The following is a 26608-nucleotide window of genomic DNA, read 5'->3' as shown; positions in this document are numbered from 1 at the left end:
ACTTTGCCAGGCAATCCCTGAGGCCATATCACTCTCTGATCACTGTTTTCCTAGCAGATAAAAATTCAGAAATCCTGCAGCCCTTATGCCAATATCCAGATCCACCCTGGTGCCCAGGAAACGTAAATGTTCTCCATCATAACAAAAAGATGCAAACTTTCCAGATGATTAGACCTCAAAACTGCATATTAGAGGTCATTATAGCACCTTGATAAGCTGCCATTGTGGGGAAACACTCCTCAATTACATGCACCTTCAATTGTGTTCAGGGATACATGTTGCTATTTCCAACATCCAAATACATAAAAACAGTAATCACAGGTAGTGTAAGTATTGTCCTTCATCAATTTTATTTAAAAACACTACTAAAACATTACAACTAAACCTGCCATTATACTATATTTGACAATCGCTACATACAGGAAACAAATGGCATTGCTGATTCAAAAGTAAAAACAGAATGTCAGATGAGCAATCTCCACCATACATATTCTGCCCAGTGGGACGTCTGCAGGGGTTAGCATTCAGATCTGTCATTCCATTTGTAGGAATATCATTCACTTGTAGTAACTCTTCATGTACTAGTTTGTAATAATCTGATTACATTTTCTTTTCAAAACTCAAATCTCAGTAGACTGAATACTTATCTGTGCTGAACATTACAAAATATCAATTCACATGAAATAAACAAATTTCTCATTATTCCTTCAATTATTGCAAATGCAGGGCAGCTCTTATTCAAAACCGCATTAAATAAATGATCTGTTGCAATATACAAAATAACTAAAAATTGTTACAAAAATGATATGCATACATAGCTCAGTGCTGGACATAATCTTTGTACAAAGACAAATTCTAGTGCTGAGTTATGCAAGCAGCCCATTTTTGGAACATTTTGTTGAACATTTTTTTTTACTGTCATTGGCACTCCCTTTATGGAAATATTCTATAATGTGTATGGTCCAAATGTATAAACAGTGGGTCACAAGTAGAAATATTTATTTTGTTGTAGTTTGTTGGATTATTAGAATGGTGGTATGGGTATCAAAGGGTCTAGTGGTTTTAAAGTCCAGAGATTTCCCATGTAATATCAGTGATATGCACATAGCTTCAGTATGCCAAGGAAGTTAACTGTAGATGATAGTTGGCATATACTCGAAGGAGCAGGGCCCTCGAACCCCTTGTGTACTGTTTTGTTACTGTATTGTCTCAGGTTCTGTCCCCCACTATAATGTACAGCGCTGAGCAAACCTTTTGGCACTATATAAATACTGTATAATAATAATAATATACAGTATTTCACTTGAGCGGGTTTATCGTTTTATCACATTTATTGTGGAAGTGCTTTGTGTAAATATCTTAAAAAGATATTAAAAAATGTTGTTTGCAAATGACTTGTTGAGGACCTTTGGTTGCAGTTCTACCCAAGATTCAGTGATGGATACTGATTGTGATGAGTATTGGTCTGTGATGACAGTAATCTTTAGCAATATTGTATCACTATACCCAATCTGACATTTTCTTACAGTACACAATTTTTTGTAGAATTACCTACACTGAATATTATGCATGGACCCTTGATGGTGATGGGAGGTGTACCTAAGAGTCCATGTTTCAATAATTTTGGCCAGTACTGTCCTGAAGGTTTAGATGGACTACCAGAAACAATAAAGGGCTTGTGTCACGATGAGATTCAGATAGACCATTAAGAATCATTAGCCACACTATACCTGAATTGCTATCATTGAGCCAAATACATAGGATGTTTCATGTTTTCACTAGATAGAAGTAAGCTTGAATATTCTTCATAATTTATAAATCTGGCTTTTTGTTTTTTCTTCTGTAGGTCTCGTATACGCAGAGAACTGTTCATTGAAGAAATTCAAGCAGGTAGCCATGGACAAATTGGTTCCAGTGATTCCCCATCAGCTACAAGCAGTAGAGCAGCTCAAAGTTCAGAGGGAGATAGCTGTGATGGAGTAGATATGGAAAGCACAAGTGATGGGAAACATGGTATATTAGAAGGAGATGAATTCAACAGCGACAACTCAAAGTCTCAGGGAGGACAGACTGATTCAGCTTTTGAAGAGGGTGAAGACGCTAGATCTACTGAGAAACCAGAATCCACCCGGTCAGACGGAGACAGCTTGGTTGATAGGGAGGAAGAAGGCCGGAGAAAGCTGCAAAGTCGGACTTCCCTTCCTGGAACTCGGTGTTCTGGGGAAACTTTAGACATAACACCGAAATCTGCTACTGAAAAGCATGCCTCTACCTCAGCTGCCTCAAGCTTGGTTCCCACAAAGGAAGGTTTCCAAAAACCTAAAGAGGATTCTGAGAAACTATCCAGCGTGCCAAGTACAAGCTCACAGAAAGGAAACTCTATCCAGAGCTTGTTCAGCTTTTCTGAGACATCAAGTTCCAAAAACACACGGGACAACACCTTGAGGAAAAAGAAAGCCGCAAACTTGAACAGCATAATTCATCGTTTAGAGAAGGCCGCTAGCCGGGAAGAGCCCATAGAATGGGAGTTTTGAGATTAAGTTAACCCTGGTTGCAGCAAACTAGGGGAATTAAAATGGACTTTTCACTGGTTATATCGTATTGCGCACTTATAGCCCTGCAGGCCACAGGGCAAAAACGCCATAGGCCAAGGTGCATATAGAATACAAAAAGGAGCATTAAGCCCACTTTTATGTTGTGTTTTCGAGGACGAAAACTGAAATATGTAGTCAAGCTTTTTTGTACCCTGAAGTGTTTTTACTATTGCCCAAGTGATTTTCACACTTTCTGGAATAACTTACAGCTTTGCCTTGTGCCCACTTTTTTAATGTGGGCTTAAAAAAGTACAAAAAAAAATCTAAAAAAAAAAAAGAAATAGAGGAAAAAAAAAAGATTGAACCCACAAAGTTAATGGGGCTTTTTATCTGCCATGTAATGGCCATAGAGCGATAATACACTATGATCTTCTTATACCAGGAAAAGGAGGAGATTTTTTCAGGAAAAAATGTTGTCCTTTTTATTATTTTAGTTTTCATTTTTAGTAGCTGTTTCAGTTGCCACTAAGAGATTGCACAGTCAACTGACTCTAAACACACTAGTTTGGAATCCTATTTTCAAGAAGAAAAAAATGCCTGCTTGGAACTCTGAGATGAAATTAAAACACACGACTCCACTTATTTTCTAACAAAAAGTCACATCAGGAAAATATCTTAATTTGTGGTAGCTGACGTAGTGTTTTTCTTGTTAGTGAAAATAGATATCCAGTGCACATTGTTTCATAGCTTTAACCGATTCTGGTCGTTTCCAGATCAGAGTTTGTTTATTACACTCCATTTTAGGCCAAATCAGGACAAAAAAAATCTGAATTTAGGTATTTTATAATCTGCTTTTTAACCTCTAACCACAGAGCACGCTGATCAGACCTCATATTTTTGGAGGGCAGAAGGGTACAAGTTGGAATGGCAGACCTGTACTGGTTGATTAGTGGGCTATAAGTACACCCTTACAGTATTCCCTTCATAGAATCATTTCTATCTGTTGCATTACTTCAACGGACAACATCCGACTTTAATAAGTTATATTATTACCAAATATGCTGCCAGCAGAATGAGTATAAAAGACATTTTAAATGCAGACTAATCAAAAACTTTTTGTAAAAAAAACAGAAACACAGCAAACCTCTTACATAGAACTATGTAAATAGAACCTAAAACCAAAACAACCGTTTAACTACACTGCATTTGTGGCTCTAAGCAATCTTTTTATACAAGCGTAGGCTCTTGTTTTAAGTACGACACCCATTCCAATTTGTATCCTGTTCCTTCTAGCTGTCAATATATGTGTGAGAGAGAACAGAGACGTGTGAGATTACCCGTGTATGCAATTTTATAAGTCTGTGTATTTTCTTATGTATTTGTGCACACATAGAGTGCATTACTGCCACCTTTTTTCAATAAGCTGGTTGATCTGCTATGGCTTCTACAAGATTTGCTGAACTAGGCTCGTTTATCGCCATATCTTAAAAACTAACAATAGATGATTTCAGTATATATATATTTTTTTTGCTTATTTATAGGTGCTGTATTTTATTATCTGATTGTTAGGAAGGGATGAAACGGGGGCAAATATTCTTTAGAGGGATAGACTGCCGGCAGTATTGGGTATAATTTACAAGATGTAGTTGTCATACTGTATATTATTGATTTTAAAGATTTTTTTTTCTTTGATCTTATCGTGTATCATTGGAGCATTGTGTCTTAGGTCAGCATCTTTTGATGACGTTATTTGGTGCATTTGTTACTTATGTTTTAATAATATTACATTTTTTGTTGATTTTATTTTTTATTTCGGGTCCCTTTTTCATATAGGGGATAGGAGTGTTGTGTTTCTAGCTACACTCTCCTATGCTAAACCTCATTGAGCTTGTATTATTTAGTAGACAAAGTTTAATGTGTAGAACCACAAAAAATGCTCTTTACATGCTTTGGTAAGATGCAGTAGCACTTCAGGTTTTAAGACAGACAAATTTCTTGATAAACAATAGAGAAAACAAAAAAATGCAAATAAGAAAAAGTGGCTCTAAGAGGCAAAAAATGGGCAAGTTAGAGAAAAAAATTCATATTTTTATGTCATCATCAAACTGTCTTTATATCAGCACATTATTAGTTGTTAAATATTTTTTGTCAATATATTTAAATGCGTTTGTTATAAAATTAGTTTATAACTACAGGATCTCGTGTTGTCCAATTACACAGAATCTTACAAATTATAAAAAGCCAAAAACATTGTTGTTTTCGATTAAAAATATCTTACTGAACTTTTAAATTTAAAAGTGCCAGTTGTGGTGGCTTGGACATATTAAATTGTTTTTTCAGAAACTATTCTGAGTGTATCCCAACCTGGAAGAAACTTTCGATGCAGTCATTTTTAGCCTTTACGTAAAGCCTAAGTTTACTTTAAAAATAAAGAATAAGCACGAAGGACATTACTTAGCTTCAGTGAGCTGTGTTTACTAATGCATAACTATGCCTACCCTTTCCTACCAGCCCCTCCATTCATAGAGGGTGTAAAACAGCTTCTATGAATGAAAAATTATCTAAGAATGGAGGATGGGTGGGTGGAGGATTGAAAGCTCCACCCCCTCCATTCATAGATGTATCATTCATAGAAGCTGTAGTACAATTTCTGTGAATGGCAGAGGTGGGTGGAAAGTGTAGCCATAAAGCAGGCATTCTCAGTGAGAGCCTGTGACAGCTCCCTTAGTTCTATTAACCCTCTCTGCACAGGAAGATCACAGTGGCAGGGAAGGTTGGGCACTGGAGGAGGATTTGTACTAGGTGAGGACACAGCAGCACAAGGGACAAATCTCACTGAAATTAGGTGATGTCCCTTGTGCTTATTTTTGTTATTTTTAATATCGTTAATAATATTTTTTTAATTAAAACTTAGACTTTAAATTTGGTTGATTGGAGTGAAGGTCCTCTTTAATGCCTTTTACAGGAAGACCCATGACCTTGGCCTGTAAAAGTCTGAACCAACCTGCTTCTCTACTATTGCAATAAACAAATTGAAAATAAAATACTGCTAAATTTTAGCATGACATTTTCATTCTGATTTAATGTATTTTAGGCCCAGGGCTCTAAGGTATCTTAAATGCCAAGCTTCTGTTCAAAGGTAAATAGACATTAGTACACTAAGAGTACATGCATGGCAGACAGAGAAATTGTGCTGCCTTAATAAAAGTTTACTTAACATCATGTCCTTTTAGATCCTGAATTCTAATAAACTATACCTGCCAACATTTCTAAAGGTTTTAAAATACATGAGCCCATCCCTCAACTGTCCTACCTACCAGTCGCCTAATTCAGATGCCCCTACTCAGACACCATAGCCAGGTCTCTGATATTTACTTATTCACTGCAGTCAAAGCAATACAGCTTGTTCAAGACTGAATGGATAGTAAAGGAGCAGCAGCTCGCTGATTAGGTAACTCCTGCGCCCTCCTATATTAGCAAGCTTCATTTGTTAGATTCAAAGTACTGTGCAATGCAGTAAAGCCCGGTTAGCTTACAGTACTGCTTCTCTCTCGGTATGAAGGCTATCGTACAGGAGATTACAAGATAGTACAAAGACTAATGGCACTGCTATTTAAGGATGAATTTAAAGTGTATGTAAACCCGAATTATGATCTTTTTTGGTCCCTTTTGCCCTGCTAAATGTACTATTGAAAGCAATTTGTTACATCTGTCCGATAAGTTCTGAAACAATACCTGTTGCTTTTGCTGGGAATCTTGTGAGCTAACAACTTCTTGTGGTTACTGCAGTCAGTTACATTGTTCTTTGAGAACTAAAGAACCCCACCCAGCTATGTAATGGACAGTAGAGGGGGTGGTGGTTCATAGTCCTAGTCCTACCTAGTTTCTGTTAACTTGATTCAGGAGGGCAAGTAAGCATTATCAATCTAGGGCTGGAAGTGTGTTATTGGCAGGATCAGCAGGTGAAAAAAAAAGGAAAAAATATGCAAACCAGCACGTTTAGGGACTGGTAGGCTGCAATATATCAAAATGTTTTTGGGTTTAGATACACTTTAAGTACTAAGGAATACTGGAGCACAGGGTTACAATCAGGTATTTTTTATCTGTATACACTTTTAGGTACTTGTGTCCTCACTCTAACTTTCATACCATAGCAAAGTAATTTGTGACACATTTTCTAGTGATGTTTGTACAACATAATAGAATATGAAGTTTATAATACACATTAAAATATTCATAATCCACAGTGCTCATTTCCATGTGAGATGGTAGTGAGCATGATGAATTATTTTATAGAATAAGAAATAAATTAACCAGTTTTAAACATCCCTAAATTTACTTAGCACATTTATGCCTAGTTTAATGTGGACCAGCACTAGATGGGGTAATACAAACCATTCTATTTTATGCAGGTCACTTCTGTGATGTATGTTCTTTTGTCTCCATTCAGAGAGTAAGTTTTCCTAAATTCAAAAATCTTCATTCATATTATTAAAATGTCACATACAAATGAACAGATCTTTTTGAACTGACATTTATTTTAATTAAGATACCTAATTTACTTTAAGATCTTTAGTCACCCTGTAAATCATAAACCAGACATGAATATTCCAAATTAGCCTGGTAATATGTATGTGAAATGGTGCAAAAGGTTTCCATTAACCTCCATTTGTTCCTTGTGCTATGTCTGTCTAGAGGACCTACATGACAACCTCAGTGGTTTCAGTAGTGAGTCCACCACTACCAAAACAGCCGGTAGCAGCACACAGAGTAGATCCATAAAGCTGGACCTCACATGACTGCAAGGGCAATTGTATTTAACACACAGCATTCCCACTTGAGCCTTAGGCCTCATGCACAGGACGTTTTAAAAACACTGCTCATTTTGGCAGAAAAAAACGCCTGACGCTTGTAAAAGTGTCTAATGCTGTCTAGGCATCAAGCACTTGGACGTTAATACGTTTCAATGGCTAGAATAATAATTTATTCTGGCCACTGAAATGAATTAACGCTCAAGGCCTAAAACGCGCCTAGCATTAGCAGAGTTTACACGTGTCAGGCTTTTTTCTGCCAAAACGCTGCTACTCCTGGAAGCATTGGCAATGGGTTGTTTTTTTTTTACAGTTCCTAAAAGCCCCTGCCACTAAAAGCTTCTTAAAAATCTATGTGTGCATGGACACATAGGATAACATGGAGATGCATTTGGAAGCTGGTAAATAAAAAAAAAAACCCTGATGCCCTTAAAAGTGGCTGCAAAAATGCCCTGTGTGCATTTTTGAAAACATTTTGAAAACAAAATTATACATATTTGTTAACATTTGGATTTAGGTTTTTTCTTTAGTTTCTGCATATAAACACCACATATTCTATAGCTGCATTTTTAGTTGTGTATTATTTCGGTGCATTAATGCATCCTCTAATTTCAGATTTGGCTTATGGAGGTGTTTTAACCTGAAAAAATTAAATAAAATTTCTATTATTCTTCAACATCCATTCATGATTAGCCTAAGATGGCTTTAAGTTTTGACTGTATGTACCAGTGTCACTTCTCTAGACTAATAATTGTACTATGTTACGTGTATAGTGTGGTCTGAAATAATTGTAATCTATGCAATCTTATTATTTGTAGAACCAAACACATTGGTTCTTTTTACGCTTTCCCCAAGCTACCTACAGATGGACTGTAAAGACTATTAGCTAGGGCATAATTATAGGGGTGCAGGAAGGCTGCTTGCTCATAGAACCATAAGGTAAGGGGTCCCCAATATTATTGCATCTCACCTTTTGTTATCTCACATTGTTTTCTGTATTTATTAAGGCAAATATTTTTCTTTCACATCCATTTTTCCCTCATCGTATTTGCTGGTTCAGTCTATGAACTAATTATTATGGAAAAGCATGAAAGGTTACCCAGTTTGCTAAAAAAAAAAAAAAATAATAAGATAGCAGACTTTTCTGCAAGCTTTCTGCAATAGATATGGTGAGGTTTCACCATATTTTTGCACCAGATTTTGGAGATCATTAACATTCATTACAGCATCTCCATTTTAGAGAAATGCCACAGGATGTTATCATTCAGCTGTTGCCCCCTCCCCCCCTTTTTCTGTAGAAAAGAGAATATTGTCGCAGTGCACTACATCATAATCCGCAGACAGGTCCTGCCATTCTGAGCTAAGCAAGGCTGGTATTGCACTCATCTTATGCCCAACACATATTTTTATGTTTTTATGAGTATTTAGGACTTAAATTATTGATGCATACAATTCATACAATTTAGTTACTCTTACAAAGATGATGGGTTGAGAGTACTTATTCATCCATCCTCAATAGTTGAGATATTTTGAAATATTTCCCCAGAAGTTAACAATGGCTTATTTAAAAGTTGTTAGGCAAAGATCCTAAATTATTTACTCAAATCCAGCTTTATTTGGTCAGATCAGGCACCAGTCCAGTATAGGGTAGGATGTAGCTGCCCACACAAATATTTTTGTGGAACAAAAATGGTCTGATACGTTCGAAAGCCCTGTCTGATCACTGCTGTGTTCCTCAAGTGCTGGGACTTCACCTTCCTCTCCCATAGCCTTTAAGAGGAGCTGTGACTGGCAAATTCCTGTTTTTAGGGAAGAAACTGGTGTGTGTGTGTGTATGTATATGTGTGTGTATGTATATGTGTGTGTGTGTATATATATATATATATATATATATATATACACAGAAAATAATGTGGGACTAATATTTGATGTCGGCCTGCCTATGGACAGCTCGAAATTCATTATTTACTTTTAATTCTAAGAGGTTACCATTGTAAGAGCCTGAAACTGCAACTTTTGCTTAGATATTAAGCCTTTCACAAAGCAGAATCCCTCTTGTAATGTGGTGTTGACCAGTTTCTCTGACTTTACAGACCTTCAGTTAGCATACTAGAGATGACGCAGTAACCGTAAAGCTCAACAAATAGTTTCTGATCCCCAAATACAAAATGCTGGCCAGTTTCAGAAAAGCCAGAACCTAGTGGCTACTTCCATTTTGCCTTAAGATGTACAAGGGAGAGAAGTCAAATAAACTCACAAGTCTTCCATGTCAGAAAGACTCAACTTTAGATTAAATCACTGGGACCATCAAGGGTTTCAAACCAGCGTTATACATTTCGTGAGCCTTTCTTAGTTTTTAAAGACCATTGGTGTCTGATTCTTTGCATATTATCAGTGTTTTGAGTGTTCATTTATGAGCAATATTGCTTACCACAATGTTGTTACAAATCAGTGCTGTTTTTTTTTTTATATATATATATATATATATAGAGAGAGAGAGAGAGAACTTGGGGAGCAGGGAGGACAGAAAGAGATTCTTTGTCTCCACATGTCTGAATGGTAGGGAGGATGGTATGTTCCCTTAATGCTACAGACTTCAATTCCAGAACACACTGTTGTTTAAAACAAAATCCCACCCAGTTATTCAGTGGCTAAAATATTTTTCTGATGACTTGTAAACTTTTTCTAAATTCTTAAAGGAGTAGTTTAGGGTCCTAAAAAAACCCAAAAAACAAATAGCATGCTCACTTCTCTGCTGCAGTGTTTTCCTGCTGATGCAACTGTCCCTCAACAGCTCTGTTACATAGAGCTGCCCATTATATAACTGCTGATTAGACAACTCTCAGTATCTGCTTCCATCAGAATCTCTGCTGGGATTTCTTCCACCCCGCAACAGGGAGAGGGCTAGGTGTTGCTGGCTCTTAGTTGTACACTGAGAGGTAGAGCCAACTGTCATTCTGACATTTGGGATGTTTCTCAACAGTAGCCCACAATCGATTGACTTTAGGTCCCAGAAGTTAATTAGTAAATGAACATGTGACCCAAAAGAGAAGTATAGCAAAAATATGCCCACTTTTAATGGCCACTAACAACATCATCATAAAAAGTTTTTTTTAATAAAAAGTATTAGAATGAAAGGCAAAATTATGGGCTTAGTGTTAAATCATTAAACTTGCCAATTAAAATGCATTTTCCCCAATGTCCTTATAGGAAGAAAATTTGAAAGTACCCAGACTACTGCAGAATGTGCCTTAGTACTTGATAACAAGCATACAACCACACTATTTCCATGAACATTTGCTCATCCTAAATAGTTTTTAAAAAGAGAATTTGCATATTTTCCAGCAACCCTGGGCTCCAATGATCAAGTGCGACCTAAACACAGCCTACTTAGAGTATATTGAATTGTGGATTTTGCCTAGCAGTTTGGGGACTATGCAAATAGTCTTATGATTTGAAATGTTGGCAAGTATACTTTTGGCCTAAAAATAAAATGTTTCAAAGATATAGTTTTCATAATATTCATGAATCTACTGCACATACTACTTGATGCAATAAAACCATGTTTTTTCATTTTGTGTTTTGCATCCACAAATTATTATTTTTTTATATTGTACCTTATGCACAAGGCCTAATGCCTCTTAGAGCCTAAAAACATACATTTATTTAACATGTATTGCAGATAACATGTTTTTTGATAACCTTGTACTATTTCTTTATGAATAGATTCAGGGCTGTGTGTAATGCAGGAAGCTGGAGTATACCTTTTGCGTATCATTGTAATTGTTACGTACACAAAAAAAGATCAATTCTTATATGCATTGGAGTATCAATTGGTAAATAGCACTTTGTTTTCTGGACTTTTAAAAGGTTCAAGAGATTTCACAAAATATTGTATGATGTTTTTCAAAATTCCAGTTTTTGTTGTTAAAATGATTTTGCATTCACATTGTTACAGAAAATATCTACTGAGACAGTTCCAGTCATCTCTGCAGATTAAGTTTTTGAAAGCGTGATATGTCACCTTTGCCAATTGTGAAAGCAGCCATTTTGTTAGCTAACCATTATTCATGAAATGGCAGCTATCCATTTATTGAAACCAGTGGGACCCTGGCATTTAAATAATTTGTTATTTTTTTCTTTTTAATTATTATTATTTACTTTTGAGAGAAAAGTGTCTGTGCTGAGACTGCAACCAATTTGCTTCTCACATTTTTATTCTAACCTACCCAAGAAGGAGAAACCTACCCTAGAACCTAAAAGGGAGAAGCTGATTGGTTGGTATATGGCAACCAGCCTTGTATTTCTTAGCAAGCACTTTGCATCAGGGTTTAGTGTCATTAATTTGGCCTAGCCTACAAAATGGCTGCCTCCACTGTTTCCAGGTCAACAGTTTAGACTTTAAAGCAAAAGGAAAATGGTCAGAATATATAACTGAATATAAGTTCTATAGCAGCTTCACTGTATGCAGTAATTTGTGTTAACTAATCTTCAGTCTAATGAAACTATCCATGTACAGCTTAAGCTCCGCATTAGTTAAGAGCTTAAACTGTAAATTTGCCACTACAGACATTCACATTTTAACAAATACATTACAGCCCCCCAGGACAATATGACTTTTCGTTTTTTATTTAAATATCACTCAATTTAAATCTTACGTTTTCCCTTTGGATTTTATGTGTCGAGTCTTCTGCCAATGCTTAAGTATTGCAACAGACAGAAGCTTACATCCAAAGACAACGGTCACCTGTAAAAAAACAAAACAAAAAAATAAGATCAATATGTTTTTCATGTCCCTTTTTTAGTATGAAACTAACTCTTTATATTTGTGCAATAACTACTTGCCATGAAGATGGGTGCAGCTGATAAATGCCCTGACTACTAACACAGCACAAGATGAACTCAGAAGTGATGTACTTATTGTTTTATCCTTGTTTAGCCTTGTTTCCTGAGAACATTTGAATAAGCTCAGTTTCCCCAGTGTATTGTGGTGTCTGACATTTTAGCAGTATTCTTTTTTTATGTGTTTTTTTTTTCTTTTTTCAGTATCTCATTAAGTCTTAGATGTTTTAGAGCTTGTTTGTTATTCACAATCACAGATTTAAAGAAGAAAAAAAAAACAAAAAATCCTCACAAGAGACCCAACTGACCAAAAAAAGGTGTAATTTTTGTACACGTAGCTTTGAGAAGCCCATGTTGTGTTGCTGTGACTCCTCTTTTGTAGCTTTTTCTTTATCGGTATTTGTTCAGACATATAGTACAAGTTTTTTATGGCTGGCAACAGTGGGAAAAGAGGTCCCGTCAGCAGGCATTGTTCTGTCTTTGTTTGGGTAGCCATAATAATGTTTGTTCTCAGCACTGTACAACGGTCCCTATATGATATGGAGAAGCAATATCACTGTATGACTCTCACACAATGTATTATTATTATTATTATTATTCACTAGCACCCTAGGTGTGATAATTGAAGTAAATATCTTTTATACAAACACAGTCATTGGTGGTTTTGTCATTCTTTTCAATGGTCAACACAGCAAACATTTACAATTGAATATTTATATTATGTATTTTAAATGCATTTATTTTTTTTTCATGTTCAAAATGGTTAAACATTATGAAATCATGCGGTCCATTAACTGATGGTTTACCTACTAGAAAAAACATTGCACTTTGTTGAAAACAAATTAATATGTGTATGTGATACTGCTGGTCCAGTAGAAGTGGGAATTGGTTATGATGAAGTTAGAATTATACAGTGGAGCATGTTTTCCTTCAAGGATGCAGATCAACATAAACGTAAAGTATATACTGTGTATGTGGACCTTGTTCTGGTCAACAAATGATTTTCTTGCAGCACCTGTTTTGTGTCATTTGAAACATTTTATGAGATGGTTATTAGTTAACCCCTTAACATCGGCACCTCCTGGCCCTTTAAGAGGTTTTTGGTGCCGTGATGCGGGGTTTCAGATCATGTGACCGCCGTGATTGGCATTGTGTCCACAGTAGCATTTGCATAGGCAGAGCAGAGTAGGACTGGTAATAGAGGGATTACTTTGAGGCAGTTGGCAGCTTAAACATGTATTGCAATATGTGTGAACCAAATATCCCTATTTATTGCATAGTCTGCTTGAAAGGGTATTTACCAGTGTGCAGAGGGCCCTTTAGAATTTCTGGCTGTCACTGTAGTCACATGATCAGAAAGCTCCCGATCGCCAGTAGAAATCAGGAGCTTTCCATTAGCCGCCGGTAACTGTGTCGGGAGAGCACAAGGGGCTCTGTTTACATTCTGGTATGCGTATATGCAGCCTCTTGGCGTACAGTACCACTGTTGGAAAGAGGTTAAAAGCATTAAATACTGGCAACGCGTTTTGGGGAATACGGCCTTCACCTTCTATAGGGCTAACATTCAAAGCAACAGCAAAAAGAATGAAAATCTAAAAAATACAAATTTTGTGCAGAGATCTATTGTAAAATGTAGTGATATACAGTATCTCATGGAAGTGAGTACACCCCTCACATTTTTGAAAATGTTTTCTTATATCTTTTCATGTGACAACACTGAAGAAATTATACTTTGCTACAATGTAAAGTAGTGAGTGTACAGCTTGTATAACAGTGTAAATTTGCTGTCCCCTCAAAATAACGCAACACACAGCCATTAATGTCTAAACCGCTGGCACCAAAAGTGAGTACACCACTAAGTGAAAATGTCCAAATTGGGCCCAATTAGCCATTTTCCCTCCCCAGTGTCATGTGACTCCTTTGTGTTACAAGGTCTCAGGTGTGAATGAGGAGCAGGTGTGTTTACATTTGGTGTTCTCACTCTCACTCTCTCATACTGGTCACTGGAAGTTCAACATGGCACCTCATGGCAAAGAACTCTCTGAGGATCTGAAAAAAAGAATTGTTGCTCTACATAAAGATGGCCTAGGCTATGAGATTGTCAAGACCCTGAAACTGAGCTGCAGCACGGTGGCCAAGACCATACAGTGGAATGGTCACCAGAGTCATGTAAGATGACTCTGATGATTTTGAAAACAAAACATATTTTTTTACTTTCGGTTCTAAAAAAAAATATATAGTAAACTCAAAGTTAGTCAGACATTTAGGACAAAATGTATTCTGCTACATGCCTATGGTAATAAAAAATCCCAATACGTGTATATTAGTTTGTTTATGTGAAAGGTATAGCGTCTACAAACTATGGTATAGATTCTGGAATTTGTGCCATCGTTTGCTATATGGCGCTGCACTTGTTTGACAATTGCGCAGTCATGCAATGCTGTACATAAATGAAATTTGTAATTTTTTTCCCACAAATAGAGCTTTCTTTAGTGGTATTTGATCACCTCTGGATTTTTTTTTTTTTCGCTATAAACAGCACAAGACCTAAAATGTTGAAAACAATTATATTTTCTAATTTCTAATTTTTAAAAATATCCAATAGACTCAAAGTCATAAATTTAGGCCAAAATGTATTTTGCTACATGTCTTTGGTAAAAAAAATAATCCCAGGTGTATATTAATTGTTTTGTGTGAAAGCTTTATAGCGTCTACAAACTATGGTATGGATACTGGAACTTACACAGCTTTTACTTTCTGACTGCCCATCACATTTCTTGAGGTGCTAAAATGACAGGGCAGTACAAACACCCCCAAATGAAACCTTTTCGGAAAGTAGACCCCCGTAAGCTATCTGCTGAGAGGCATAATGAGTCCATGGAACATCTTTTCTTTTTTTCTCCACAAGGTTTTAGAAAATTACAAAAACATTTTGTCATTTAAATGGTATATTGCTCACATATGCTATGGGTATATTTGGGATTACACCCCAAAATATATTCTGCAACCCTGTTTCCCTGCAAATGAGACCTAGTTGTGATCAGGGCTTTTTTTCACCTGGAATGTGGTGGAGTGCCGTTCCGCCACCTCCGACACTGGCCCTGTGCACACCAATATCTACTGTCTCTTATAAACACAGAATTGCAACTTTTGTGTTTGCAAGTCACATCCACTCCCACAGAACCACCCTACCTCTGTACTCTGTGTGGGACAGGGAAGGAACAGATATCTGCGGGCGCGGTGTGCAGTCTGTTTAGGAGTAGGGTGGGGCATCTCATTTTGCAGCCTAATGCATGGATGCTGATGCCCCAGGGGTGATCGCAGGCCAGTGGGGAAGAAGTGGAGCAGTAAGTGAGTGCACTTGGTGCACTGTGTGGGAAGATAGGACCCAAAATGGGAGTTATTATAGAGAGGGGACAGCTGCTGACAGCTATGTTTTGCAAAGCTAGCTAACCATATGAGGGAAGTGGAGGGGGACTGTGCAAAGGTAAGCTGCAGTCAGGTGTTGCAGAGATAAATTGACAGGTGAGTTGCAGACAGGGTGCATAGGTGAGCTGCTGCAACCGACCTCTGCACACCCCCCCCCCCACCACAGCTCAGCTCTGCACCCCGTTGCCACAGCTTGCCTCTGTACCCCCGAGCCACAGCTCACCTCTGCATCCTCTGTCCGCAACTCACCCCTGCACCCTGTCTGTGGCTCATCTTTGCACCTTGTCTGGAACTCGCCTTTCAATTCACGTCTGCAACACCTGACTGCAGCTCACAACTGTCATCAGTCGGCCCTCTCTATAGTAACCCTCCTCCACAACTTCCTGCAGCTCACCTCTGCACCCCCTGGCCACATCTGTACATTAAAAAACAAGACCTACCCTGAAAATAAGACCTAGTGTGTTTTTTTTGAGCAAAACAAATATAAGACCATGTCTTATTTTCAGGGAAGCACGGTACTTCTGAGTATGGGGATACCACGTGTGACACTTTTTGGGAGCCTAGCCACATACAGGAGCCTGAAATCCAATGACCACTTTGAAAGCCTGAAAGTGCTTAACTTCCATCGTTTCACTTCCTCACTACCGATCAGTTTTGGAGGCCCTGAAATGCCAGGATAGCACCAAACCCCACCAAATGACCCCTTTTAGGAAAGTAGACACCACAAGGAATTTAATAAGAGGCATGGTGAGTATTTTGCACATCTCTATGTTTCTCACAAGGTTTTGAAAAAGAAAACGAAAACCTGTCTTTTTGTTTTCTTCATTTTCCAAAAATTTGTGGTAACAAACGAGATCTGCAAAATACTCACCATGCCTCTTTTCAAATTCCTTGGGATGTCTACTTTCCAAAAAGGGGTAATTTTGAGGGGGGGGGGTTGTATTATTCTGGCATTTCGGGGCCTCCAAAACTGTGATCGATAGTCAGGAAGTGTGATGAGGAAATAAAGCCCTTTAAAAGCCTGACAGTGCTTATTCGATTTTGGGGTCCTGTACGCGGCTAGACTGCCAAAAAGTCTCTCACATGTGGTATAATGCCATATATACCCATGGCATGTATGAGCAATATATCATTTGTGACAACTTTGTGTATAAAAAAAAAATTTTTTTTGTCATTATCCAAAAACTTGTAGTAAAAAATAAATTCTTCTATTGACTCAACATGCCTCTCAGCAAACAGTTGGGGGTGTCAACAAAAATGTATCTTGGCATTTTATGCCCAGTATTAGAGGCTTGTGCCACACATCACTCACTCTTCTAACCACTTGAAGACCAAGCCATTCCTCCGCCTTCCCGTCATTTCCTTGTATGTAGTTTGTCACCGTTGCACATGGCGTGTTCAATTTTAAAGCATGTCATGTTTGGCATCCTTTTACTCTGCATACCATCATCTTTTATATTTTACCAAACAATTGGCCAATATATTGTGCTTTTAAAAAAATATATGATGTTTGGGGGTTCAGAGTAATTTTCTAGCCATTCTGGTACAGATTAATCTTAGTTTCATCTGTCCAAAGAATGCTTTTCCAGAACTGGTCTGGTTTTTTTACATGTTTTTTGGCAAAGTCTAATCTGGCTTTTCTATTCTTCAGGCTTATGAATGGTTTGCACCTTGTGGTGAACCCTCTGTATTTGCTCTCGTGAAGTCTTCTCTTGATTGTAGACTTTGACAATGATACTCCCACTTCCTAGAGAGTGTCCTTCACTTGCCTGGATGTTGTCAATGGGTTTTTCTTTACCATAGAGAGAATCTTGCGATCATCCACCACTGTTGTCTGCCGTGGACATTGCAGAGCTCACCAGTGCGTTCTTCTTTCCTCAGAATGTACCAAACTGTTGATTTGGCCACTCCCAATGTTGCTGCTATCTCTGATGGCTTTGTTTCATTTTTGAAGCCTTACAATGGCCTGTTTCACTTGCATGGACAGCTCCTTTGAACTCATGATGTAGGTTCACAGCAATAGATTCCAAATTCAAATACCACACTTAGAATCAACTCCAGATCTTTTACCTGCTTAACTGATAAAGAAGTAGCCCATACCTGGCCATGAAACAGCTTTTGATTCAATTGTCCAATTACTTTTGGTCCCTTGAAAAAGGGGGGATGGCTACTGTTAAGAGCTGTAATTCCTAAACCCTTCCTCCCAATTTGGTTGCACTTTCAGCCCATATCCATTATATAACTATAGTGTGAATATCTTTTGGTAAATACCCGAAAAAACTAAAATTGTGCCTGTGCCCAAATATTTATGGAGCTTACAGTATGTTTTGTTTTTTTTTAACTGTGGATGAAAAATCTCATCCAGCAGCCTGCACACACGTAATATTCTGAGAGCAAGACCCAGTTGTTGCCAAAATAAACACATCGGTGCTGCAGCTGAATGGCATTCCTACAAAGAAAACAGCAATGGTTAACAATAAAACAGTAACTCAATAAAACTACAACAATTTTTTTTTTACTTTTTACTTTGTATGGGTTATTACTTTTTTTTTTTTTAAACTGTAACATGCAGATGTTAGGGTCTCTCAAAATGCGATAGCCAGTTTCCTGACTACCTAAAATCTCTCGAGACTGTATATATAAGTGCCCTAGATTGTACCTATACTATTGCTTCACTAGTGTATGGTAGCGATGGAAGCAGTCCTTGAGGCAGTGACCAGGTTGGCCAGGGCAGGAGGGGCAAAAAAGACAGGTGTCACACCTAATTCCATGTCTGCTGCAAATACATTTTTTTGGGGTGACATTTGGGTTGGGGTACCAGGAATGGCATCAGGAAAATGCCCCTCATGCAGCCGCCTCACTGCATCTGGGTTGGGGGTTTGGGCCAAAGCACCTTCTGGGCACAAAAAGGCCGTGATCTCTTCCTGGAATTTTAGGAAGCATCCACTTCCAATTGCTTTGTAAAGCACAAAAGCGTTGTACAGAGCCAATTGAAATAAATATACAGACACTTTTTTGTACCAGCATATGGCTTTACAGGAAACTAAGTACGGCTTCATCATCTGGTTGTTGAAGTCCACCCTTCCCATGTTAATGCTATACTCATGGACACCGAGAGGCTTCTCAACAACACCAGCTGCCGTGGAAATTTGGATGGTAGTGTCTGCATGAACGGAAGATGGGAAAAAAACATCCCGTTTGTCCTTCCACTTCAATGCGAGCAATACATTTTTAAGCAGACTTTCTCCCCCTTTCTAGGACAGGTATTTACAAGTGAGTGGTGGAAGCCCCAGCGATCAGGTTTCGTGGTGCCACATGCACCAATTCCAAGATGGTACAAATGTCAAACTAGTGGCACGCTTCTATAAAAATTGTCTACAAATAAGTGGCACCCCATGTGGAAAAGGTTGGGACTTGGTGTCACCCTATCTTGCCACTGCTCCCCATGTAGTCTAGGCATCCGGGGGGGCTCCACATGACTATCTTTTTGCTAGGAAATCTGAAAATGACATATATAGCCTGTTGCCCTCTCTCAGGTCTTAAGGTCTTATATATTTTGACCCCATATCTGGCACGCTTGCTGGAGAGAAATTGTTTGAATTCAAGGCGACCAGAAAAATGAATGAGGGACTCATCAACACAGATGTTTCGCTGGGGAGTATACACATATGCAAATTTCTGGTTAAGGTGATTTCGAGGGGCCGAATTTTGTGGAGCCGGTCAAATTCAGGGTCACCCCAAGGACAATAGAGTGTATTGTTATTGAAATGCATAAATCTCATTAAATTATGATATCTATGCCTGGCCATAGCAACAGAGAACACAGGCATATGATGAATCAGGTCTGTGGACCAATACAACCGCAATTAATTTTTTTTAGCAATGCCCTTGTTGAGGGTTAGGCTCAAAAAACTTTAAACTTATGAAACTGTAATAGGTTTCCATGCAAATGGTCTGGCAAGGTTTGAATTTGGGTTGGCGGCGATAAATTGTTGTGCGTATAAATTGCTTTGATCCACTATCGTTCCATAAAGATCTTTGATTTCAAAAAATCAAGTACTATAGTTAAATTTGCTGTTTCCACCTGAATTCCGGGTTGGGCAGTGAATGAGGGAAGTACTGGTGCTTCAGAATTTGTGGGCTGCCAATAAGGATTTGAAAGCACTTCCAGAAGGATACTATGGGCTCTACGAGCCTGTATTTGAATTTATGGTGGCTGTGGGACACTGCTTGTGCTAACCACTGCATCAGCTTGTACTGCACTTATTGGACTCGCCATGTCACTAAGTGATACTGCAGTGCTGGTATGAAAAAGACCAGGATGTACTAGGCCGCTGGTGCTCGCAAGTTCACCAAAAGGTAGAGCGGCACTAGTACGGGCATTCTGCTGCATATGAGCAATTGTAAAACCTCAGCAACCTGGGAACAGGGTCAAGTACACCTGACCTTAGCAAGAACCTCTACTCCATCGTCTGAGCTATCTGTCAGGGAGCCGCTGCTCTCTACAGGTTCATACTCTGAACCTGATTCTGTCAGTGAGGCTTCCCCTTTGCTCTCATCTGACATGCTTAGAGTCCTGTAGGCCTCTTCACTAGAGTACCTTTCGTTGGATATGGATATACACCCCTATTAGCCATTGGCCGATATGAAAATAAGCACCGATACAGGTGCCGAAAATGACCCCACTGCCGCCGCTTGGTAGATCTCAGCCTTACCTGAGAAACCAGCAAACGATCCCAGCGCTGGGCATAAAGATAAGAAAAGGAAAGATAGCATCCACTCATCTCTATGCCCTTGGAGGACCGGACCGATGTCACTTCCTCTTCAGGCGCCTTGGAAACCAGGCATTTCTTGTGATAGGAATAAAAGTGTTTAAACAAATTTTTTAAAGGGACAATGTAAAAAAAAAAAAAAATTTTAAAAAGTGCCTCCGCCCCTCCGTACTCGCGCATAGTGGTGAACGCATATGTAGGCCACGCCCACATATGTAAACTGTGTTCAAACCACACATGTGAGGTATCGCCTCAAACTTTAGAGCCAGAGCAATAATTCTAGCACTAGACCTCCTCTGTAACTTTACACTGGTAACCTGTAGAAATTTTTAAAGAGTCACTCATGGATATTTTTAAGTACCGTAGTTTGACGCCATTTCACGAGCGTGCACAATTTTAAAGCATGACATGTTGGGTATCTATTTACTCGGCGTAACATCATCTTTCATATTTTGCAATAATATGAATTATTACAATAATTCATGATACAATAATTGTAGTATAAATTGTGTTATGTTTGTTTTTAAATCATTAAAGTGTATTATTTTCCCAAAAAATTTACGTTTGAAAAATATATTAATTTTTCAAAACTGTCCATTTCGGTTTCAGTTTTCAGCCAAGTGCATCCTGAATTTTCGGTTTCGGCACCAGAATTTTAATTTCAGTGCACCACTACTAATCTGTACTAATGACACTGGTGACAGGGCAGTGAAGGGGTTAACTTGGGGGGACAATTGGGAGGTTATTTATGACCTATCAGTCCTTTTACTGTCTCACTGTAGTGCTTTGACTCACATGGATCGGCTTTAAATCGTCAGCTTGGTATCATTATGGGAACTGGATATATGCCAATACACACAATTGTGCTGACGTTGCAGTGCAAGCTGGTTACTATCCTGAGTCCGTCTATATACTGGCACATGCATACGAGCATTAGCTGCATGAGGACTGGTTCCCTGACACTGACTTTCTATTGTTTCTGAACCTCTCACTATGTTTGGGACTTCAGGCATAAAGTCTGTATCTCCTCAGCCCGGGACCTTCACAACATTTCAACATTTTCCATCCTAAAAACTGCCTGCTAGGCATTATTGGAGACCCACAAATTTCAAAATACACCCCCCCCCTTCTCCCCATCCCCCCCCCCCCCCGTTACATTTGGGAAAGAAAATGATCAAAAATGTTCTGGACAAACATACTTACAATCTCAGGATAAAGCCAAAGATCTTTAAAAAAAAAAAAAGTATGGGGCTTATGGGTTATATCTACCCATACACTTGATACTCTGGATCCAAGTCTCTGACTTATCCTTACATATGCTATTTATTTTTATATTGCTATTGTGATTTTTTTTGTCAATACATCCTATACATACTTTCAATACATCCTATACTCACCCTGGTATGGTGGGAAGTGAGAGACTGTTCAAATTGTTCTGTATGTTATTGTATATACTTTACTGACTAAAAATCAATAAAATATATATATTTAAACAACAAAGAAATACTTTAGCAAAATGAAAACTAAACTACATTAGTTCATACATGGTGGTTAAAGCACATAAGACAGAATAACCGATCTTTGTACCATGTCAGTAAAAGACCTGCTATGGTTTAAAGCTGTCTGCAGAGAAACTGCTATATATCACTGAAATACATGCATGTATAGGAGCTGTTTTACCTACGAAAGTTTTATTTTTTGTCCACACAGTCCTGAGATTTATACAGCCCTGCCACACTACAGCCAATCTAGAGACCTGACTGTTTCTCGAATGTAGTAAAGCAATATAGCTAGGTCACTTCCCTGCCCCAGCCTGTGAATGTTGAAGGCCAGCCCCCATTTAACCCTGCCTCTAACAGTCATGGTTGCTAGTGTCCTAGGAGGTTATACGCTTTTCTCTCTGCGCTGCTGAGAAAAAATGTAACTATATTTTTGCTAGCCTTTTTGTTCCTACTTTTTCATTTTTAAATGTATTCTTCAGACAGCATCTTCATTGACTTTAATCAAGACTTCAAAAGCACTTTTTGTTTCCACACAGCAACCTATTTTCCTCAACATTGGATTTGGTAACCATACCCAGATCCCGCTGGACTGGAAGATTGCGGGCTTAACTGGAATGTGACCTTCAGGCACTAGGCTCGTTGTGGCACTTTCTAGATCTTTGTGTACTGTGTTCGCTAGCCACAGAGCCCATTCCAGGTCCAGAACCATGGCACAGGCTCAGGTGTGACCCTGTTTTTGACAGCTTATGTAGTGAGTAGGGCGGAAGCACTGGGAGCTACCTCACAGTTGGTACTATTGAGCAAAATATTACAATTCCTTGCACCACCATCTTACCGCATTAATGGTTAGGACTGAGGAATTGAGTGATGATCTAATCTACTTGGTGGAGTACGGTGCAATCTCTTTCCATTCAGAGTGGAGGAGGCACCATTCTACTGCTATTTCTTCTGCTGAAGTACCAATTGATCTCTGGTCTGTGGTTCTTTTCTGCTGCCCTCCTATAGCTACTGTGTCAATACAGCTCATTTACAACCCTCATCAAGCTGCTGGGGTTTCTGAGTATTCTTCCATTCTTCTTCAATGGTACTGTTAGTCGTTGACAAGACCTTATGTCCACCCTAGTGCTTCCTTCTTGCATTCTCATTGTGAGACTCTTTGGGAACCTTCTTTGAAAAGGATGAGTTTTTCTAGGCTCTGATTTCCAGGATTGCCTCAAAAGGCCCAACTGCTGCAAGTTTCCACCATTTGGAGCTTTACAAATGTCTAGTGTGGTAACTATTAGTCACCAATGAGGAAGGCTGGCCACCTTGGACCCTTGCTGAAGTACTTTGCACCACTTGGATTAGTGGAATCTTCCCTAATAGTCATAGTACTCTCCCATCCTTCTCATTCAAGGGCTAGTGGGGAACTTGGGGGCTTGCCCTTTTTACTTCACCTCACCTTCTCTTATTGACTTCTTGTTTTCCTTAGTTTCGCCCTTGGTATCTGGAAGTCTGGTGGGATGTGATGTCATCACTGTGGATCTAATTGTCCAGAATATTTACCCACAGTAGTTGATTTACTAAAGCCAAAGAAACTGCGCACTTTGCAAGTGTAGTTTCTCCAGAGCTTAGTAAATGAGGAGAAGCTCTGCTGACGTATGCCAACCAATCAGGTGAAAGCAAAAACGCTGTTGTTTTCATTTTCCTTGCATGTGATTGGGTATTTTCTGCAAAGTATTTACTACGCTCTGGAGCAACAACACTTGTCAAGTGCAACTGCACTTGCAAAGTGCACAGTGTATTTCCCCCATAGTCTCTAAAGGTCTGTGGAGTGGTTCCTTCCCTTCCATTTTAGAAGGACTTCTGTCTGGAAAGGCTTTGGCCTTTTGTCATTCTTTGACTAGCAGGTCTTACCTTGTTGACTTGTTGTTCAATTTTCCCTTAGGGATTTTGATGCTGTAAAAACTTCCAGTGTTCTCTTTGTTGTTTTGTTTTGTTCCGTTCTGTTGGTTACTTTGCTCACTGCTTCTGCTGGTGCAGACGCCGTGTCCTTTGATGGTGATCCTTGTCCTCGTCAGAGCTTTGGGCTTTTCAATCAAACAATGTCTAAAGATAAAGTTGATATACTTGATCAAATGACATTGTGTATTCATTTTTCGTAATCTAAATCAATGAACATTCAGATTTTTCATGTGGAAAAAGTAAGTACACCCCTACATTTATGATCACTTCAAATCCATGAAATTAGATATAGGTGTTCCATATTAAGTGCCAATGACTGGAACCTCCTTAGGGAGTATACAGGTGGAACATGTCTTATTTAGGGCGGCTTAGCACTGCCCCACTGCAGTTTTTGCTAAAGCACAGCTAACTCTTGGGTTTTGCGCAGGTTAATTGTGCTTTCCCAAAGACTTCTATAAGGTCCTGTGGTACACCAAAACTCCTTTGTACTGCATCTATGGTGCATTTTCTGAAACCACACCAAAATCGCGGAACATGTTCGAAGTCTATAGGAAAGCGCAGCTAACCCACATGAAACCCGTAGGTTAAATGAGCCTTGCCCAAAGCACAGCTGGATCTCACTGGGGCAGTGTGAGGCCACTCTTAAACCTCACATATCTAAGGTCTGGTGTTCGCTTTGCTATTAAGTTGTGTGGTATCCTAAATGCCAAGATCAAAAGAACTCTCTAAGGGCCTCAGAAAGAAGGTTGTGCATGGACATGGTTCTTGCAAGCAATTTAAATAAAATAGTCAAATTATTTGGAATTAACCATTTCAGTGCAAGGCAAATAATCTTCAAGTGGTATAGATTTCCAAGGACTGCCAATTTCTTTAGGACTGGCCAGACTATCAACTTTAGCCCAAAAACTGACTATTTGATGCCAAAAGAAGTCCCCCAATTTAATTGCAAGATTTTCAGATAACTCTCGCAAAAGCTGGAGTCTAAATGCATTCACAATCCGAAAAGAATTGCACCAATTTAACCGGCATAAGAGGTGTGCAAGAAAAATTAACATCTGCTGCCCTAAAAAAAAAAATTAGAACAAGATTACAGTTTGCCATTGAAAATATAGGCAAAGAAAAGACCTTCTAGAACAATGCACTGTGGAGTGATGAATCAAAGATAGAGTTGTTTGGCCACAGTAATATTACATTTTGACACAAACTGAAGGCAGCATTTCAAGGGAAGAACCTCATACCAACTGTGAAGCCTGGTGGTGGAAAGCTTATGGTTTGGTTTTGCTTTGCTGCCTCAAAGCCTGGGTAGCTTGCAGTCCGCAATTAATTCTGCATCATATCAAAGTATGCTTGATGAGAATCCGAGGCTATCTAAAAGCTGAAGTTAAACCAGAAATGGATCTTTCAACACAATAATGTTCTGAAGCACACTAGCAAATTCACTAAGGAATGGCTCAGAAACAATGAATGAAGTTTTTTGGTTCGACCTTGTCAAAGCTCTGATTTGAATCCTTTTGAACTGTTGTGGCGCTTGTAGGGGCTTTTGAAAACCACAATTCATGCAAGGAAACCCACAAACACTTTGCAACTAAAAGAAATTTTAAGGATGACTAGTCTATGTCAGAGACTGGTGGGTAGTTATATCAAATACCTATAAGAAGTAATTTCTGCAAAAGGGGTCAATGTCAGTTTCTGAGGACAAGTGTGTTCTATAGCTACAGTACACCACTATCTCTAATAATATTTTTGTTAACTAAATGATTGAACAGACAAGTGTTTTTGTCAAAGTATATCATTTTCATCTGTAAGCACTGTTTGCATAAAGAATGCTTTCCTGTTCAAGTATGTGGAAAATCGGCTATTTCCATGGGGTGTTTTTCACTTGACTGTAGCTATAATGCCTAATGCTTACAATGAGATTAGTGGGGGAAACATAGTCATTAAAAGTGAAGTTGTCCTTTAATTTAGAAAATATTAGATTTACTAAATTACCGTACCTTCGTAATTATTTGTAATTTCTATATTTATTTTACCTCTTCATAATTTGTTGAAATCTATCTGAAAGATTTTTAGCAATTACTGTTGGGTGTCCAAAGGGTAGAGGTGTCTGCAGGAATAATCAGCTGTTTCATTGTGGCTCTACAACCTGTAGATATACTATATGTGGATTATAACAATTTAGTTCCCGGAATGCCCGTGGCATAGTAATGTGGTGGTGAGTCACACAACCCTTTACACTCGAGCATATTCTGACATGTTCTAACTTGCACTCACCTGGATCCCAGACCTTTTAACTTTAAAGGTCTACTTTATACTACTTTATGGAGTAGCAGAGGAAATAACACGTGTGTGTGTTGTGCTGTTGGTGGAAAATGAGTGACGGGGATCTGGAGCAGCAGATTAGCATTAAATGTTGTGTGAAAAGTGTTGAGTGAAACTTTAGCTCTGTTACAGCAGACTTATGACAAACATTCCAATAAGAAATCAAGTGTTTTTGAATGGCATAGGTGATTTAAGGAGGGCGGGAAGATGTCTGTGCTGACCCAAGAAGTGGGCAGTTAAAAACACAAAGGACAAATGCAAATGTGGACAGAGTGTGAACCCTAATACGCTCAGATCATAGATTGGGGGTGCGAACGATGGCAGAAGAATTGAACATGAACAGAGAAACAGTGCAGTAGATTGTAAAGGATGATTTGGAAATGAGATTTCTGCAAAGATGGAGCCTCAAATCTTGGCAGAAGATGAGAAGAAACATGTCTTCAAATTTCAGCTGA

The 26608-nt window shown here is 38.6% G+C and overlaps 1 protein-coding gene across 2 annotated transcripts in view; it reads left to right on the top strand.

Moving 5' to 3' along the window:
• Nucleotides 1–12838, top strand: part of CUX1 (cut like homeobox 1) — a 459567-nt gene extending 446729 nt beyond the window's left edge. For both annotated transcript variants that reach the window (XM_089683746.1, XM_089683747.1), the window contains one exon: nt 1847–12838. In XM_089683746.1, coding sequence (XP_089539872.1) covers nt 1847–2534 — 688 coding nt within the window. In that variant the 3' untranslated portion in view covers nt 2535–12838. The remainder of the gene's footprint in view (nt 1–1846) is intronic.
• The last annotated feature ends 13770 nt before the right edge of the window (nt 12839–26608 follow it).

The sequence above is a fragment of the Staurois parvus genome, unplaced genomic scaffold (genome assembly GCF_062004578.1).
Source record: "Staurois parvus isolate SC_StPar_1 unplaced genomic scaffold, SC_StPar_1.0 ptg000321l, whole genome shotgun sequence".
NCBI classification, from domain to species: domain Eukaryota; kingdom Metazoa; phylum Chordata; class Amphibia; order Anura; family Ranidae; genus Staurois; species Staurois parvus.
The sequence above is the reverse complement of the archived record's forward strand: the minus strand, read 5'-3'. Positions and strand labels throughout refer to the sequence as shown.